The 19,240-nt window shown below is 52.8% G+C and overlaps 2 protein-coding genes across 2 annotated transcripts in view; both read left to right on the top strand.

Moving 5' to 3' along the window:
- Window positions 1-2,119: 2,119 nt before the first annotated feature.
- On the top strand, window positions 2,120-15,431 carry LOC114655271 (transmembrane protein 237-like). Its single transcript, XM_028806139.2, has 13 exons — window positions 2,120-2,445; window positions 9,410-9,441; window positions 9,544-9,560; window positions 9,650-9,706; window positions 9,792-9,911; window positions 13,516-13,642; window positions 13,735-13,892; window positions 13,988-14,111; window positions 14,198-14,389; window positions 14,473-14,546; window positions 14,663-14,759; window positions 14,848-14,969; window positions 15,066-15,431. Exons 1-13 carry the CDS (start codon window positions 2,419-2,421, stop codon window positions 15,131-15,133), a joined length of 1,215 nt encoding a protein of 404 aa, XP_028661972.2. The 5' UTR covers window positions 2,120-2,418; the 3' UTR covers window positions 15,134-15,431.
- A 3,159-nt stretch (window positions 15,432-18,590) lies between these two features.
- LOC114655268 (cytochrome P450 20A1) overlaps window positions 18,591-19,240 on the top strand; it is a 42,086-nt gene continuing 41,436 nt past the window's right edge. The window contains exon 1 of the mRNA XM_028806138.2: window positions 18,591-18,776. Within this exon, the coding sequence (XP_028661971.1) occupies window positions 18,705-18,776 (72 nt within the window). The 5' untranslated portion in view covers window positions 18,591-18,704. The remainder of the gene's footprint in view (window positions 18,777-19,240) is intronic.

Here is a 19,240-nt window from a genome sequence, read left to right as displayed (position 1 = left end):
CTGGAAAGTACACCTTCTGAGAAGAACTTGGGAGTCACAGTGTCTGATGAGATCAAGAAAGCGAATAGGATGTTAGATTACACACAGACACACCTGTGCCCCCTTCAATGGAGGCCACGCTTCAGCTTCGTAACACACGAGTGAGGCCTCACCTGCAGTGCTGTGTGCCGCTGTGGTCCTCACGTTACAAGAAAAGATAAAGTAGCACTAGAGGAGGACCAGAGCAGAGCCACTCCACTGATTCAGGGTCTTGGAGAGACACCGAGAGAAGACTCACAGAGTGTCAGGTTATATAGCGCCTTGATGTGTGCAGTACAAGTCCCAGGAGGTTCAGCTCAAGCTTTATAACACACTGGTGAGGCCTCATCTGGAGTACTGGGTGCAGTTTGGGTCTCCAGGTTACAAAAATGGCATAGCAGCACAAGAGAAGGTCCAGAGAAGAGCGACTAGGCTGATTCAGGGCTACAGGAGATGAGTTATGAGGAAAGATTAAAAGAGCTGAGCATTTACAGGAGATGAAGAGGAGACCTGACTGAAGTGTTTAACATGATGAAGGGGATTAGTGCAGTGGATCGAGACTGTGACTGGATTTAGGAATTGTAGTGGAGTCGATACTATGAACTCCAAGACAGTGTTCAGAAGCCATTAAGAAGGCTTACAGAATGTCAGGTTATATAGCGCCTTGATGTCCCAGGAGGTTCTGCTCAAGCTTTATAACACAATGGTGAGGCCTCATCTGGAGTACTGGGTGCAGTTTGGGTCTCCAGGCTACAAAAAGGACATAGCAGCACTAGAAAAGGTCCAGAGAAGAGTGACAGGGCTAATTCCAGGTCTACAGGGGATGAGTTATGAAGAAAGATTAAAAGATTTAGGAGTCGTAGTGGACTCAACACCATTAGCTTCCAGACAGAAGCCATTAAGATGGCTAACAGACTGTCAGATTATATAGCGCCTTGATGTGTGCAGTACAAGTCACAGGAGGTTAAGCTCAAGCTTTATAACACACTGGGTGCAGTTTGGGTCTCCATAAAGACACAGCAGTATTACAGAGGGTCCTGAGGAGGAAATAATGAAGGACGTTGATGTTGATGAGGACTGAAGTGTTTATCTTTACCACTAATACTACGAAAGGCACTGAAAACAGACAAGAGGAATATGAAAAGGTGCGATCTAACAGACAGACAGATATAATAATAATAATAATAATAAATGAAATGAAATATGAAATGCGCTATTCTAATAAATATGAAAGACACGATCACAGTTGACAAAGATACGAAAGGCGCATCATAACAGACAGTAATATGAAAGGCACTAAAAACACACGGACTTATAAATAAATATGAAGGGCACTGTAACGGGCACAGCTGAATTGGAAAGGCGCTATATAATAACCAGATGGCACTTTGTCTCCAAGAGATAAATACCTTCTGTAAACGACGGCTGCCTACAAGTACAAGTACAGTGCGTATGACCAAATTATGTTTTTATTTTCATTTCTGTTGAATTATTTGTACAGATTTTAACTACGTTGGCAATTCCACCCAAAAGATGCTGCATTTCTGGACCACTCTGATTTATGCCCACGTAACCTGCCCTGGAGCAGTGGGCACATTTCTTCTCGATGTTCTTTTCTTCATGTCCTCTCTCAGCCCACCCACTCACGATGGCCGACTTTTATGCCCACCTCGGACGCTCCCAATCCGCTCTCCTCATTCGTTTCGCAGACGGACTGCCGCCCCCATTTCAACTTGCAGATTCTAATTTAACGGCATAAAACTTATAAATGGCCTTTCTTTAACCCTGTTCCTCATCCAGGACCTGTCGGGTGTTGACCAAACGCTTTTGTAATTCGTATCATCAAACATGGCATTTCGAATCCACAGCGCGGGACACCATTGGGTTTACAGATATTCCTCCACTTCCGAATCTTTTATTATTCTGCTGGGTTTCCTTTCCACGTCATCCACAAGACCCCCGGGACGCCTCCAGCCAGTCTCCACCCCGCAGAGGCGGACAAGCCACGAGTAACGCGCATGCGCGCAGACAAAACGCGCCAAGAGAGCCTTTTCTACGGATCCACGTCAGGTCCAAACTTAACGGCTTTACAGCCTCTGCGCCGATGATCAGGCGTGCACGCCGAGTAAATCGGTTGGCACGAGGCTTATCAGATGCGCCTTTCTGAAAGACCTCCATAAAGAAACATTAGGAGCTCATTGACTCCGTTTTAGAATGTCACACGAGGATTGCATTCAAGCCAACAGCCCACGTTCAACGCCTCAGCGAGAACCCGGATGTGTATCTTAGCGCGTAGCGTCGTTGCTTAGCAACTGTGAAACGCTTCCATCCGGTGAGTCGCTTGAGAGAAAAACAAGAAGAAAAAATAAACATAAAAAGAAGAAAAAGCGAAGACGAGCCATGGAGCCGGGAGCTGAGCAGCCGCGGGTAAGGGCCGTAAACGGGGTCTGCTGAGTAAGGTTAAAGCCGCCATGGGCGCTGGGCAGGGGTGAGTGTGAGATTAGAAGCCCGTCGTTGTTTAGTATAACGCCATGAATCGCGCCAGCGCGCTTCGATCATTTTTAGCAAATCGATTGACTCTGAGAAAAGAAGTTGGATGCCAAAGTTTTAACATAATGCTACCGCTACGTGACAAAGATTAGTTTAAAAATGACAGGCAGGACCTCGTGCGCCCCCCGTGCTCCTCCACACATTTTCGCTGTTTGATTCATTGTGATGATCGGCGCCTCGTCCACGGAAATGGGATGGATGGCCGAAAAGCGACGAGTCAGCGTTCCGCTTTAACATCTCGCATTTTGGATTTTAAATGATCAGACGTTTGCTGCCAGCCCGTAACCGTGCGCGCTGTGCTCGCGATTCACTTCCATTTGAAAATCAGTAGGGGGCGACGGTTAACAAGCGGCTTGATCGCCAGCCTTGTTCGGTATGTAGCGCCTTTCTGCTCCAGGAGCTTCCATGACGGCTTGAAATACATGGAGGGCTTTAGCTATGGTGGCTGACAGAACACGTAGCTTTCTTGCAGTTACTGGCCCTTCTCTTACCAACACCAACTTGTCGTTTTCAACTTGATTAGGAATTTAAGGCGCTCACGATGGAGCAGCAGCAGGGCCTGCTCTGTTATCGTCTGAAGGGTTATGAATAATTATGTATAGTGGGACGTTTATTCTGTGGAGGTGACGACATACTTAACAGTCCGTGGGAACACAAGGGGTAACTCCTCGCTGGTCTTTAACAAAGTTTACAAGTGAATATGAAAATCTAGAGTTCTTATTCCCGCTCAAAGCAGTGGCACATGTGCGACCCTCTCTTTATGGCAGACTCCTTTACGACCCTTTCTTCAAGTCTGTGAAGCGTTTTGTGTGCCCCAGACTCGCCATTTACAACTTTACCAGATTTTTAAATCAAAGTCCTGCATTTTAGGGTTGCAGATGACCCCAGATAATCACCTGGCGAGTGCAATAGACTGGCGTCCCACCCCGGCTTGCCCACCGCCCTGCAGACCTGGTGGTACTTGGTGCTCCCCCTCTTCCATTCCCTGTACGTCGGTCGACTGTCATTGTTTCGCGATGATCAACGTTTCACCACACTGGCACCTTCTCTTTGTGCCCCGGTGAGTACCGGCCCCTCTGCAGGGATCTTCACGGGGACCCCAAATGTTTGATTGAATGTCACCGTAGCACCATAATGAGTGTAGGCCAGTAAATTTGGTTTCACTGGTGAGTGAGACTGGATTGGTCCTGAAGGAGCTGGTATTGTGTGTTGTAACTGGAAGAGGGGCTGAAGTGCCAGACCTGAACAGACGGGTCGACGTTTGTGTGTTGAAATGAGCCACGACTGTGGGTTTGTTATGCAGTTACACGCACCCCACCTGATTAGCGGCGAGGTCACCTCCAACTGGGGGTCCCCTCTGGGCTTTAAGGACACCTAGAGGTCAGTGCGAGGGGCGGAGCATCACTGGGGTGCCCAGTGGGGTCCCACTGTGAAGAGCTGACGGCCTTCTGCTTTTCACTGGACCCCCTACTTTATGTTAATTAATTCTTTACATTTATATGGCGCTGTTCTCTCTACTCAAAGTGCTCAGCAATTGCAGCTCAAGGGCCCGACAGAGCAGAGTCCTTTTTGGCCTTTACGCGATTCGAAGTGCAGATCCGTAGCCTCAGAGCCACCCTGTCCCAGTTTGTGCCTCACGGGTGCTTATTCCTGTTGGGGTTCAGTACACATCTGAGTCAGTGTTGGGGTGCAGAGGCGAGTGCCGCTCGTCACTCTTATTATCCGTTGTGCTGTTCGGATTCCTGCTCGGTTGATTGGTTCGTAGTTTTGATTGACGGGTGAGAAATGAAAAAGCAGAGGAGGAGGAGGAGAAGGGCAGGTGGGTGAAGAAGGAACTCAAACTTTTTACGTGACGTCTGCTTGGCCCCCCGTCTCGCTACTCACCGATAATCCACTTCATATTCGGTACCAGCCCAAGTGCCCACTCTTGCTCGGGTATCATTTGTAGAACGGGTTAAGGAAAGGAAGCCAAGGTGTCTTTGTTTTTCTTTTTTTTAAATGGTGACCATGTGGTTATTGCCAGCTGTCCACCCATCGTCCACACGGCCTCTCCATCGAGGTCTCTGCTCTCGTGAGTCGAGAGTTTCTTCTTTTTGGCTCTGATTGGATTCCAGAATTGTGGTAACTCCGTTTTGGGTTTGTAGCCATCAAGGTGGGCTGTCATGTCCGACCCATCCTCTCACTTCAAGGTGGGCAGTCCATAGTGCTTCAGATATGAAGAGAAATCAGCAACTAAGCCGGAGTTAAACATCAACGCTCCGCTTCTCCTTTGTGTTACATCCACTCTCGACCAGGCCTCACCCAGGACCGCCCTACCAACGAGCCCGACACTTCTGTGTATATCATAGTTGGCAGAAGCTGCCCAGGTGGCATTGACCGGTCAGGCGTGTTAGGCTTTGGGCATTTGGTCTTCTAGTTTGGCTTCAGGCCATTCTGATGTTTGACTTGCTCTGAGCCAGCAGGTGGCGCTGGTGTGCAGACTCCACACACGAATTTTGTTTTGCAAAGAATTCTGTTCTGTCTGTGTGGACCTCGAGAGCAACTGTTTGGTCAAAGGGTGTAGGGTTATGTAAGAGACAGACAGACAGACAGATGGCCAGCCGGCCAGACAGACAGATGGCTGGACAGACGGATGGCCAGACAGAAGGACGGACGGCCAGGTGGCCAGACAGACAAATGTAGAGCCAGACAGACCGATGGCCGGACAGACGGAGAGCCAGACAGACGGATGGATGGATGGACGGATGGCCAGCCAGACAGACAGATGGCTGGACAGACGGATGGCCAGACAGAAGGACGGACGGCCAGACGGCAAGACAGACAAATGTAGAGCCAGACAGACCGATGGCCGTGGACAGACGGAGAGCCAGACAGACAGATGGATGGATGGACGGATGGCCAGCCAGCCAGACAGACAGACAGAGAGCCGGCCAGATGGAGAGACAGAAAGAGAGCCAGCCAGACAGACAGACGGATGGCCAGACAGATGGACGGACGGCCAGACAGACAGACAAATGTAGAGCCAGCCAGACAAACAGATGTCCGGCCAGACGGACGGACGGCCAGACAGACACACAGACGGAGAGACAGACAGAGAGCCAGACAGACAGACAGATGGATGAATGGACGGATGGCCAGACAGACAGACAGAGAGCCGGCCAGCTGGACAGACAGACAGATGGCCGGACAGATGGAGAGCCGGACGGATGGACGGACGGCCAGACAGACAGACGGACAGCCTGGCAGACAGACAGACAGACGGAGAGCTACCCAGCCAGACATTTAATTTCACTCTATTTGTAGATTGTATTGGTGATTTGGGCACAAGTGGTGTTGGCCTCTCTTGGTCTCTGTCACCATTGTGATGTCTTTCAGTGTCATTTGTCCCTTGTGTCATCCCCACTGGTCACTGTTGTCCTTGTTTTAATGAAATTTAGGTGAGTGAACTCCACGTGAACACACGAGGAACAAATGGGACAAAGACAACGGCGAGTGGAGCTTTTAAACATTTGGCAGGAATGCTAACTATTTGTCATTTCACTGTAAGATCGGACTTTTCTGAATGCAGAATTAGAAAATAAAAAGTGACGAGCTGATTAATCCGTGACGGCGCTCCAGGATGCCACTAAAATGGCGAGTGAAATCATTGGCACGTCTACACCAGTTATGTCGTGACAGTTTTGTTCTCGTTGACTGGATGTGCCACTCGTGACATAAATGGCACACTGGGCCACCCCAGCCAGGAAGCTCGCGTGGGGTCTGCGGTCCGTCGCTGCTCCTCGGTCTTCTCTCCCGATTCCTGGCCTGACGATTTGCCCACTTTTGGAGAAGACGAGGCCGACACTTGAATGAGCTGAAGTCCAGTTGAAGAACACAAGTGGTGTCAGGGCTGCACAAATGGAGTGGAGACCCCCAAAGACGCTGATTTTCGGGCACCTAACAGACTGACCTAAAGCGCCTTCTCGCCCGGATGCCCATTTCAGCAGCTCCGTCTGCACAGAACAGAATCGCATCAGAAGGGCGAAGTTCGCTCGGTGGCTTGGGTTTAGTTGGAATTGGCACATGATGCCCACTGCCTGAGCCATCCGTGTCACTTCAAAGGGGAGCACCGGGTGACGCTGACGTTCTGATGGGGGTGCCACAGACCTAGAGTGGTCTCAGTTAAGACGCCACTTGTAGTTTGGAAGTTCTAATGACATACAGTCGTGCCATCCATCAAGATGGATGCCAAAGCACACAGGAGAAGAAGGAAACGAATGGCGGAGGGTTAGGGGGCCAGCAACTGACAGGTAGGTGAGGGTCTCGCCCAAATCAGACCTGCTGCCTCTCAAGTTTATTTCTTTTCGCTTCTCTTGAGGTGAATTTTCGTCTCCAGTGCCGGGAGACAGCAGAGGACTCGCCGAAGGGGGACTTGGACCACAAAGCTCCCGCCAAAGTGCCCACCCAGGGGGGGATTGTGGTGGGCCAAGTGGATTCCTGTGCCGCCGTCCTCATTTTTGTGCCCACGGGTGGCTGGCAGGCTGTCATTTGTTTTGTTCCTAAGGTGTGACGTTCGCCTGCCCGTTTCTCGGTGGTCTTCAGGCCTGATGACACTCAAACCTGCTGAGGCCAGCGTGGGCTCCTGTCACATGACGTTAGGGTCACTTCACGGATATTGAAATTGTTTTCTTGTCGTCGTTAGGATTTCCAGTAGACGTTTTTCTCGGGTTATTTGTGTGATGCTGGCCCGTCACCATCGGGGTCCCTGTGCTGCCACCATCTGCAGGATGAAGTCCTAAACGCGCCGATCCCCTCGCTGGGTTTTTATTTGGTGCTCCTCAGTTTCTTTTTATTTTTCATTTGTTCCTGTGATCTCCTTCTTCTCACAAACTTACGTTTGCACATTTTGGTTGCGTTTTTATTTATTTATTTTTTACCGTTTTCATTTTGCCTTTTGCAGGACTTTGTTATTCTGTTACCTCGATGTCGTCACGGTTACATATTTTGTCCCCCCTGCGTGTTTAAAGGTCCCCCCCCCCATTCCACATCCGAGGTTGCGGATAAAGCCGACCTAAAAAATCCTCGTGAAGTTCTCGGTTGGCGTTTTGTTGGGTGACCGGCCCCCCCAAAGCCTGACTCTGCCCCATAGTGACGTACAGATGATTTTTAGCACTTGTAGGAAGTTCAGGTCGGCTGTGACCGTATCATGTGAGCAGGAGCTGGCACGGGGACAGCAGACATTCTAAGAAACGTGACGAGTGCCAGAAGGCCATGCAGTTCCTCCTGTGGGTCCTCGAGGTTTCGTTTTCAACTCCATGTCTCGGTGGTTTGTTCAGATCCCCAGTTCTGGCCGCCGTGTTGCCCGTGGTGGAAAATGTGGCCGCGCATCGGGCGTAGCAGAACAGGAGGTACAGCCTGTCAGCAAACGAGCCAAATGCCCGCTACGGGCTGAGCCTGAATTATAAAACCGAGAATAACAAAGAGAAAGCGCCGGAGCATTTGGGTGAATCCACAGCCTCGGACAAAGATGGAGCCCATCAGGTGATGCGATGCCCGCCGAGCCCCCGCGACTCGTGTTGTGTCGAGAGAAGTCGCCAAAAATGAAACAAACTTACGAGAACTTGAAATAAATTGTAAAAGTGAATTCTCCAGCGTGAAAAAACACAACACGAATGGCAAAAATCGTGAAACGTGGAAAACGCAGACAAACCGGCGGTGCAGAAATGCGCAACATGGAGGCTCCTGGGATACGTTAGCCACTGTGTGGTGACGGGCCGATTCACGGAAGAGAAGGGCAGACCTGAACTCGGCTTGTGATGCTAGCAACCTGGCATAACGGTGACGCGGGCCCAGCAACAAGGAGCGAGAAGCAAAACGTCACCAACGGCGTCACACGAGCCGAGACCCTGAGCCACTTTTAACTCGCCGCGTAATGAGACGAGGTACCCGTCTGAAGGTTCACCAAAGCTCGCCATTTCTGTGTTCCTCCTCGGCTCAGGGTGCCAACTGAAAGGACCTCATCACGGGCACATCATGTGAGACGTTCAGCAAGTCACCCGCCGCTCCTCCGCATCCAAAGGGGCCAGTTGTGGCGGTGCGTCAGGCAATGCCAACCAGGGGGGGACACCCAGGACACCCAGGAGAGCTTCGATACCTGAACTGGCCTGGGACCACCTCAGTGTCACCCGGGAGGAGGTGACAAGGAAAAGGAACATCGTGGCAGAGTGGGGCACAATGGGTGGCGGTAACTGGACAAGGTTCATGACCCCCAAGGGACACGAAGGTGGCCGTGGTAACCGGAGCACAAAGTGACCCGCCTGACCCGCACTAAATGGTGGCCGAGACGGACAGGAAACCTAAAAATGACAAAGTAGATGCAGGCTTTGTTCCCAAAGCTCCCAGTAGATTCATAATCTAACACCCACCCCCCATCCCCCCCCCGTTGTTAAAGGCGTGAAAAGACCCCCAACTTAAACAGGAAAGGACGGCATGTTCCTCAGTTAGAGGTCCAATATAACGACGCACGTGTCCAAGCGCCAAAGCAAGCCCACCCGGGGTGGCACAGAGGGGGGCGCCTGCTGTCGTCCTCCTTCTTAAGCTCCTTGCGGCGGATTTAGCTCAGGATTAAGTGTCCCTGAGGCGGCCGGCCATTTTGGGCACACAGCTCCCAGGGCAATGGGCAGAAAGCAGGCGGTGAGTGCAGTTGGCAGAGCTGGCAGACAACTGTGGCTTCTCCTAGATAGCTCGTCCCTGTGCCATCTGATGGCAGAGAGTTCAGGTGGCACCCGATGGCTCTAACTTGCTGTTGGCTCACTTTATTCCCATTCGGGTGACTGACTGCCTTTTTTTTTTTTCTTTACAGCGCCTTCCACGTGCCCTCCCACCGATGCCAAGGTGAGTTGTGTAAGCAGGGCGGGTGCAGCTGCAGTGCCAACTCAATCTGAAGCCCTACTAATCCTTTTTCTTTTTCCTTCTCATTTCCGGTGGGCACTTCAGCCAGGACCACCCTGGAGGTGAGTGTACATGAACTGATGGTTTACGTGTCTGAGCCCCCCAGTGCCAGCCGCTGTATAGAGAACTGACGCTTGTGTTTGTTTGATAGATGAGGTGCCACTCAGCAAACCCAAAAAGAAGAAAAGCAAGGCGTCCAATGGGATAGGTAAAGTGGTCCTTCTGGTGTGGGGGGTCCTGGACCCCCACTATGTGCTGTTAATGTCTCTCGCTCTCTCTTTGTGACACTGCAGAGGACATGGTGTCACCTGTCGAGCGACGGCACTCGGAGAGCAGAGAGCCTCTGACCCCAGAACCACAGGACGCGCCGCAGCACAGGAGACGAAAGAAGAAGAAAGCCCAGCAGACCCCAGGTGAGCCAGCGTGGCACCGAAATACGAGAGGAGTGGTCAGTGCCGCCCGAGCCCCTCAAGTAGCGCAGGTCATGTGACCTCAGCAAAGACCTCCCAGGCTCCTCAAGCCAAATAGCCCACTGTAGGCCTACCTCACCCGCTGTGCCAGGCACTCTGCCTCATTCTGTCACTCCTGGACATTCACATCACACACCAACGTTGGGCCCATTCACTATGACATGGCATCGTCACCCACACGCTGCGCTGAACTCATTCTGATGTCATTATCATTACAAATGAGCTACCAACGTGTCATCTGTCCTCGGCCTTCGACAGGGTCAACCTCCAGATCGTCCCTGTCACCCTCTGTGACCCACTTGGGCTGCCCCTCAGGTGGTTTGAGTCCAGAGCCCACCGCGTGTCCTGGCATGGAGAGCTGGCAGGTGTGCACCAGGCAAGCACAGGGGGTACCCCAAGGATGGGTCCTGGTCCTCCCATCGTCACGTCTCCTGGTTTGTCTTATCAGTGCCGTACCCGTCAGACCACCCAAGGACCCCGCGGCCTTGGCGAGGATCTCTGTGTGTCTCCCCGGATGAAGGCGCCCCCACCTCCAGCTCAGCCTGACAAAGACAGCCCCCTCTTTGCACCCCACCTCTGTTCAGCTTGACTCTTTATCGCTGTCGCCCATCATGCCAGCGCACAGCCTTGGAGTGCTGATCGATGACCAGCTGTCCTTCAGGGTCCATGTTGTAACGCTCTCTGGGTCTTGCAGATGCCCAAACCCCCACCCCCCTGTGTGTAGCCTCATCTGGACTGGACTGTCACTCTCTGCGTGTCACCAAGCCACTGCAGATGACTGAAGTGCTGCAACACATCTGGTGCTCAGCCAGCCACGGTGGGCACACGCCACTCATCTTACCAGACCACCCTGCCGCAGGAGCTGTTAAGTTCAGGTCCCTCATGCCCACCTGCCGTGTAGTCAGTGGCTCAGCCCTGGTGAGGTCCTCTGCCTTGGGGGTCCTGATGACTGGTGTCACTTGAGACAGGTTAGGGTCACCCTACTGATGACGTGGTTGTCACAATAGCAGGCCTGCTCAGTACGAGGGGAGCCGCAGCTTCAGACGTTTAGCGCGTTTGGCTGAGGTGCCAATGGTGTGACGCTAATCTGTGGCATGAAGTCAGAATCCCTCTTAAGAGTGACAATACCCTAGGTGGGCCAGGGATACCCAGATGCCACCCGACTGGCATGGAGAGCCTTTCAGGACATGATCCAGGAGAAGTCCAGATGTGCAGCTGCTCCTGTTTCCTCATTCATGGAGAACCCGCTGCTAAATTATTTGTAGATGAGCTGAAGTGCCACAGCGGTGGCATCGCATCTCAGCCCGGACCCTCTTCATGTGTAGATTCTAGCGGGTGGAACTGAGGGTCAAACTCAACAGGGTCTCCTTCCTCACCTGATTCTTCTACACCTGTTCCCCAGGCTGTGGTTTCACAAGGGCACCAATAAGGACGGGTGGGCATCTCATCACTGATTAGCTGTTGAGGCGCTTGGCGAGTTTAGGGGAGTCCTAGTTACTCCCACCATCTGCTGGCATTTTAGTGAATTTGTTTGGACATTGGACAGGTGGGGGGTGGTGACCCAGGGCATCTGTCACCTGTCTGTCTGTCTGTCACAGACCCTTCATGTGTGGGGGACATTGGGGACTCGCTGGTCCGGTGGTAACTGATGAAGGCCTCATCGAGTTCTTGTAACTGAGGATGTTTGTTCGGAGCGCTCTACTAGCGCCCGTCACTCTTGTGTCCTTCTCCTCTAACATTTATGTCCCCACACCCGTCTTTTGTAAGTCACTTTGGATAGAAGGCTCTGCTAAGCCAAGAACAGTCAACGTAAACATGGCGTTTGTACCCAATATGGCACCTTGTACTGATCAGCCAGCCTGGCAGCACCTTTCACAACTCACCTCGCAAGTTTGCTTTCAAAACTGGGAAATGTCTTCTCGACAATCGGCAACGGCGGGTGGGCCACACCTCTGCGTTTTGTCAGAACTTGCTAAGTTGTTGGCTGAAGTTACCAAATCTGTGATGGCAAACTCGTGCACGTTGGCCGAGAACGTCCCAGGGAGGGCAGCAGAGGCTGATCTGTGCCAGTAGCCATTGAGGAGTTGGCAGACATGGCGTATTTGTAACTTTACGTCTGGTATTGGGATGGAGCAGCAGGCGTGTGCTGAGCTGAGGGTTACCCCCTAGTGCAGACCACTGCTGGTGCCCAGCCATGAGTCCATAACGCCAGGATTACCCACAATCCTCAGAAGAAGAAGAACTCTCCTATTGGCCCGAGCTAAAGGAGGCCTGCCTTGGAGCGCCTCCTGGTGACATCAACTCAGCTCTCTCTCTCTGTCACCCAAAGGTGGGCACCAAGGAGTTGTTTAAGGGTGGTAGTGAGGGAGCGCAATCCTCAATCACGCCACCGCTTCACAGGGCAAGACGATGAGGTACGGCCAAAAGCTGCACTGCTTTGGATGGACCCTTGGTGGGTGATTGAGTCAGCTGACTTTGCCGCCATGAGTGGTCCTACCCGTGGCACTGATTGCACAAACCACTCTGTCATGTTAAGGTGTCTTAATGGAGGGCTGTCCCTCAGTCCCCACCGTCACCACATCCCTCCACTGCAGATCCTGCCGACTACGCCACTTGTAGCCTGTTTGAGCCTCCTTCTGCTCAGGCTGACAAATGACTTCTGAAGCCACGCCCACACTACGACCTCCGCAGCGGCCTTTTTAAACGAAAACCGTTTCCGGTTTCTCCTCCCGTACTAAAACGTGGCTGTCCATCTACACTGGGACTGCACGCGTCGCTGGAGAGGCCCTTGAAGGGATGGACCAGTGGATCAGTCGCCCTTATTCAGCATTCAAACTGTACAAATCGCAGAAGATTAACGCGACAGGCGCCACCTCGATGCCCGCTAGGTTTTCCTCCATGAAGCGTGGCCATTCAGGGAATGAGATGTTGCAGTGGGGAGGATCCAATCAGGAAAGGCCATGCAATAAGCACAAACCAATCAGAGTGCGATTAGAGGCAGTCGATGTCTTCACCCGTCCGTATCGCAATGCCAGGCTGGCATATCCACATGTGTATAGCTCTGGACAAGCGTTTTGAAAAGACCCCATTTTCGGGGTTTAGAAACCCTGGGGTAGTGTGTGGACAAAAGTTGAAAATGGAGAACGTTGGTCTCCACTCGCAGTGTGGACGTAGCCTGAGGACCACCGTAGTCCTCATGTTGTGGGTTAGCAGCTGGCCGGCAGATTCATTTGAAGGTTTGCTTAGCGGTGACAATGTCTGCAAGTCCAGGGCTCAATGGCCGCGTGCCTTCTGATGCCACCCCCCGAGTCACATGACAAGCGTGGAGTGGACAGCTGAACTTTGCCCCTGGCCCGTGTAACCTGATCGCCTGCCCTGTCAGTCTGCATGCGCCTGATTTTTTTAGATGGCACACGATTGTCATTTAACAGAAAGTGTGACGGTGGCCGGTCTCGGGCCTCCACAGCTACAGGTGCCAGGGGCAGGTCACTTGACCTCAAGAGACCTGATTGGATGTGAAGCTCATTGCGATGGTCCCCCCTTTCAGACTCCGAGACGTCCTTTATGCAGAGAAGCACAGCAGACATGCCACTTCAGGAGGACCTGCAGAACGGCACCAGCGACAAACTGCCAAGTGAAGATGACGTCCCCCGCAAGCCGAAGAAGAAGGGCAAGTGAGTGCTGGCACACCCTCCATCCTGTACATGCGAGTACTTGTAGGGACCCTTGATGCGCTGGTCACTCAGGTTTAATTTCCTTTCCTTAGGAAGACCCGGCCAGCTGACCTCCAGTATGCTAATGAGCTCGGCGTGGAGGAGGACGACATTGTCACCGACGTGCAGCAGCCGAACCCTCCGCTGGCCCTCTTTGCCGCACCACTGGGGAGCAGCCAGCCTGTTGGGAAGGTCTTCGTGGAGAGAAATCGTGAGTACGCCACCTGACGTTGGGTGAAAGGCCTAGGGAGTGGGGCGGGCAAACTGGCACTAGACCCCCGTGGTAACACCGTCTCCAACCTGCAGGGCGATTCCAGGCAGCTGACCGCTCGGAGCTAAGCAAAGTCCCCGAGAAAGTCGATGACTTCATGGAGGTGAGGCCCCTGTGGACCACCAGAGACGTGGCACTGAATGTGCACCGTGGTTTCAGGTGGGTGACATTGGCATTCCTGGGATTCAGTGCGGGTATCTGCCTATCCAGAAGCAAGGGTGGTAAATGGCATGCATGTTTTCCAGAATGATGGGGCTCTTCTGCCATGGCATCCTGGCAGGCTTTGCTGTCTGGAATATCATTGTGGTGTACGTGCTGGCGGGGAGCCAACTGGGCACTCTGGCCAACCTCCGGGTGCAGTACAAGACGCTTGCATACCCAGCCCAGTGTCTACTGTACCTGCTTCTGGCCATCAGCACCGTGTCTGCTTTTGATAGGTATGGCCGGGGGGGGGGGGTGGAGGGGGGTCTGTGAGGAAGGGTCAGTCCAGATGAGTGACCACACGTGACTGTCCTTCCAGAGTCAACCTGGCAAAGGCTTCTGTGGCTCTGCGGGGATTCATGACACTGGACCCGACTGCATTGGCATCCTTCTGTGAGTAACCTGCTTCTGCTTAACAAAAGGGATGGTGCCCGCTGGGACCAGCTTACTCTGCAATGTTGTGCCCACCAAGGACTCTCTCTCTCACACTCTCCTTGTCATCTCCTCAGTGTACTTTGCGGCCCTCGTTCTGTCGCTCAGCCAGCAGATGACCAGTGACCGGATCAACCTTTACGGGACACAGGGGGTCAACGGCAGCACTTTGTGGTGAGCAGAGAGTGGCGGGACGTGACCCGGCTCGAGGGTCTCGGGCTTTCCTGCACTACTAATTGTCCTGTGTCCGTCTCTCACTTAGGCTGCCCGGCTTGGAGCAGCAGGTCCTCCAGCCCTGGATTGTGGTCAACCTGGTCGTGGCGCTCTTGGTGGGCCTGGCTTGGGTTTTCCTGTCTAGCAGGCCGGAGCTGGACTACACGGAAGGTGAGACCACCTGGCATTGGGGCTGGCGGTTGGTGGCTTGCGGAGGTCTGGCTGTCCACTGAAGCTGCTTGTCCCTCCTCTTCTTCTTCCTGACAGGGTCTATGTTTGCACTGGACGCAGAGGACAATCCGTCAGCGGAAGACAAAGCCGAGATACAAGCCTGAGGTGGACGGCGACAGGCTTGGGTGGGCTCTGTGTTAGTTAGCGGACCATCTGTGCTGTAATCCTGTGTCGTAGAAACTAAAAGGGACGAGTGCCTCCCCGCCCAGCCTGGACCGATGAGATGATGGAGATCCAGTAGTGGAAAGTGGCGGGCCTCATCGCCGGTCACTCTGTGACGGTGGGACGCGTATCGGACCCTGCGTCACAACGAGTCAATGAGCAGGAAGGAGCCGAGTCCTCGTAAAGTGGATGACAGCAAATGTGTGCTGCCTTTATTAAAGACTCCTATCTGAGCTCTGGGTCTGCGTGCTGTGTTTGAAGAAAGGTGGGCAACACTGTGTGCCCGCCCAAAACCCACCTGTGTCATCAAAGTCGATTAAATGACACGCAGCTACTTCTGTGAGAAAACAATCAGAAAACTAAAAAGGGTGGCATGGTGGGTTCAAGGGGGCTGCTTCCATGACTGGCCAATCAGCCACACTGCAGGGGGGCAACACACAACACACACTGCCCCCTGGGCAAGAACTGGAGAGCGTCTGCCACACTCGTGGTCTCGGCTGGAGATGGCGTGAAAGTTACAAGCAGATATAAAAGTCACCAGTGTGGCACTGGGCCGGTAAAGGGGGGTCTCTGGGAGGAGCAAACCTGAGGAAGTCCAGTGGGAGTCCTGGAGATGTTTGACGTCACCACCTGTGCCCGGGGGGTCACATTAATTTGGGGGCGCACAAAGGGAGACGTTTAACGTGTGTATGGATCTCCCTGCACAAAATTCGAGATTTATACGAGAACTGGAGAGGAGAACGTGAGTAACGTTTACGGCGACCCCCGAGCCATCCGTGCTCAACATTTCTGAGAAACTGGGGGGACCCCCTGGATGAAGTGAGGAATGTGGCCACACCAGCTAAATGATGACTCTCGTGTATAATAATAATTAATGTCACCGAGCCGCTATTAGAATGTGACAAATGTGACACACAGACTCCATGTTGGTTCCCTGATGTGTTGACGTCGGCTCCCTGTTGTCCCGTCTCAGGATCAGACCCCAAAGCGTAGTACAAACACAGACGTGAATCACTCGCTGCGTACAGAAAGCACCGAATCTCATGGCCTGACCCAAGATGGCAGACTTGGCACTGCTTGAAGACCATGCCAATGGGAGCGGGCAGTTAGGGGCCGCTGGGATCGTTGTGCCCATGAAGATGACTGGCTTACTGTTGGAGTTGATTTGGACTTTCAAGAGCCGCTCTCTTAGAACTTTGTGCTGAGCTGGCATTAGAAAGACAGCCTGCCCAAAATCAGGGCACACCTGGTGTTCATATGAAGATTGGCATCCTGGCAACAGGCACCTTACTAGAGAGAAATGAGCAACAGGTCAGAAGTGTCTCTGCCACGTCTCAGCTCCATTGTGCCTGTTGTACTGGAAACCATAAACTGAGTGACAAGGCGCTACATGGTTTGGTCGTACATGCCAACGTGAAAAGGAAATCCCCAGCAGTGCCCGCTTCTTCTGATGTTATCACAGCAGTCGGCACTCACTGCAGTAAAGGGCACCGAGCGAGAAGGACGCTGCTTTGGCAGACTGTAAGCAGTGAAACTCCATTAACACGCAAGTCATCTGGGATGCCAACATGAGGGTGACAAACATCGTGGCACGGTGGTCCGGGTCAGCCTGCGATTCATTTACTTTGAGGTGACGATGTACGGGATGATGGCCGACTTGTTGGGAAGGTGACTGGCTGAACCCGCAGCCTTTCAAGTGGCCTGTGTTCGGGTCATTCCAAGTGTCAGGTGACAGTGACTACCCACTCAGACACTCGGAGCACACAGGAAAGGCGCTATAAAGACCACCACAGGACTCCTCAAACGCAGGTGGCGGGGTCTTGAGGTGTTAGGTGGGAGGGCTGCCCTACCAGCCAATGAAGCTCATTCTGATTGCATATGCATGAGGTTGATTAGCATTGTCCATATATGGTGGTCCTGGGGTGGAGTTTGAGGGGCGTTCACGTACGCACGTTTACGCGATGATTTAAATATTAATTGTGTACAAATGTGCGCACACCAGGGTGGATCAATCACATTTTTTTTTTGGCTGTACGCATTTTCCTGTTTCTTGACGTTTCATAAATGAGACCCCTGGACTCTCTCTTTACGCCGTCCACACACATAACAAAGTAAATGCAATGAAGAGCGCGATGTGAGGTGGACTCGGACAGCAGTCGGACCCTTTCACTTTCTGTGTTGTGTTTGCCACTTTGGGCCATCAGTCTGCACTCAGTGACTCAAACTGACAAAAGTGACAACGTGCTGTCGGAAAGGTTTGCAAATTTATTAAAAAATGAAAAACTGAAATCTCTCCATCATGTAAGTATTCAGCCCCTTCACTCGGCACTTTGTTGAAGCCCCTCTGGCAGCTTCAGGTCTTCCCAGTGAGTCTCTACAAGCTTTGCACCCCTGGATGTGGCCAGTTGGTCCTGTTCATCCTGACAGATCCTCTCCAGCTCCATTAGATTGGATGGGAAGCGTCTGTGAACGGCCGTCTTCAGGGGTCTCTCCACACAAGTTCTATGGGGGTTAGGTCTGGGCTTTGGCTGGGCCCCTCGAGGACACTCACAGACTTGTCCCTAAGCCACTCCTGTTAGGGGTCATTGAGCTGTCCTTCCAGTCTGAGTTTTGGTGGAGGTTTGTTCCAGACCCTCTCTGCATGTGGCTGCATTCATCCTTCTCTCATTTCTGAGTGGTCCCCCCCATTCTGTTCCCTGCACCCCCATTACGTGGTGTTGCCACCATTGTGCTTCATCGTAGGGATGGTGTTCACCTGCTCTTCACTAGACATTGTCCTTGGAGGTCTGCCCAAAGAGTTCCATTCCTGTCTTCAGGCCCGGCCTTAGGCATAGGCGCAGTAGGCGACCGCCTAGGGCCCCGGCGTCTGGGGGGTCCCCGGATCGACGGTGGCCAGGCCCCCGGCACGCCCCTCCCCTCGCATGTTTAACAGTTCAAACTGGCTAAATTGTAGCAGCTAACTACTCCGGACAAAAAAGGGACGCAGGGTGATGACCTTGTAACGTTACAAGAAAACGTCTCCTTGGTCTAATTTTCACACATTTTGCAGAGCTTCCAGGGGGGCTCCGACCCCTCAGAGGGCCCCTGGACCCCCCTTTCGCCTAGGGCCCCATAATACCTAAGACCGGGCCTGCTGTCTTTTTCCTCAGCTCTCAGAGCCCAACTGGGCTGCCGTGTTTGCCTTTTACTCACAAGTGGTCTCCATCTCTGCCATAAACACCTGATTGATGGAGTGCTGCTGAGGTGGTCATCCTTCTGCCAGGTTGTCCCATCTCAGCAGAGGGCTACTGAAGCTTCATTTCAGTGACCTTTGGATTCCTGGTCACCTCTCTGACGGGTTACTCAGCTCAGCTGGATCGCGCGCGCACACGTTATTGGGAAATCTCAAACACCGAGGCTCGGCGATCGACAGCGCTGCCTGCAGAGCTGCTGACGCGTTCAGGCCGGCAAGTCGAACACGGAAGTGAAGACGTGGTGCTGCTGTTACCGCCGAGGACTCCGCTGCACGGCACGATGCTGGACTTCGTGATCTTCGCCGTCACGTTCCTGCTGCTGCTGGTCGGCGCCGTGCTCTACTTGTATCCGGTAGGCAAGCTTTGTGGCCGCGCGTTACTCTTGCATTATGATGGATGAGCTCTGTGGAGGACTTGGGATGGAGGGGGGCGGGCTGCTGCTTTTCTGGAGGTTACGACGTTGCCGCTACGCCGAGCCAGTCCAGTCCAGACATCTGCACAACCGGCGGGTAAAGCCGGCAAGTCGAGGACCGCGAGTCCGTCCGGTGAGCTGCTCTGCTCTGCTCCACTCCACCGCCGCTGGTGTTCGGTTCAGTCAGCGCACGAACAGCCATCCGTATCTTTCTTTTTATTGCATCGCTATTAAAATACACCGCTAATGCAATCGATCCGCTAACAAAATATAGAAACGTTTAAAAAAGTAAAATAAAGAAAGTAATTATTTGCATACAAGAGTAGCAACAGCTAAAGCACGCGGGAAAAGAAAACCAGCGGCACGCAATGTCGAGAATTCCGCGGAGAATCGGCGCCTTTGCG

The sequence above is a fragment of the Erpetoichthys calabaricus genome, chromosome 8 (assembly GCF_900747795.2).
Source record: "Erpetoichthys calabaricus chromosome 8, fErpCal1.3, whole genome shotgun sequence".
Classification (NCBI taxonomy): Eukaryota; Metazoa; Chordata; class Cladistia; order Polypteriformes; family Polypteridae; genus Erpetoichthys; species Erpetoichthys calabaricus.
Note: the sequence above shows the minus strand (reverse complement) of the source record. Positions and strands in the feature narration are given on the sequence as shown.

Excerpts from the sequence above, each read along its gene's own strand:
- LOC114655271 (XM_028806139.2), top strand. The coding sequence starts at position 2,419 with ATGGAGCCGGGAGCTGAGCAGCCGCGG. Across the intron at positions 9,707-9,791 it reads CAAGGCGTCCAATGGGATAG|AGGACATGGTGTCACCTGTC; the intron begins GTAAAGTGGTCC and ends GTGACACTGCAG. Across the intron at positions 14,547-14,662 it reads GACTGCATTGGCATCCTTCT|TGTACTTTGCGGCCCTCGTT; the intron begins GTGAGTAACCTG and ends TCATCTCCTCAG.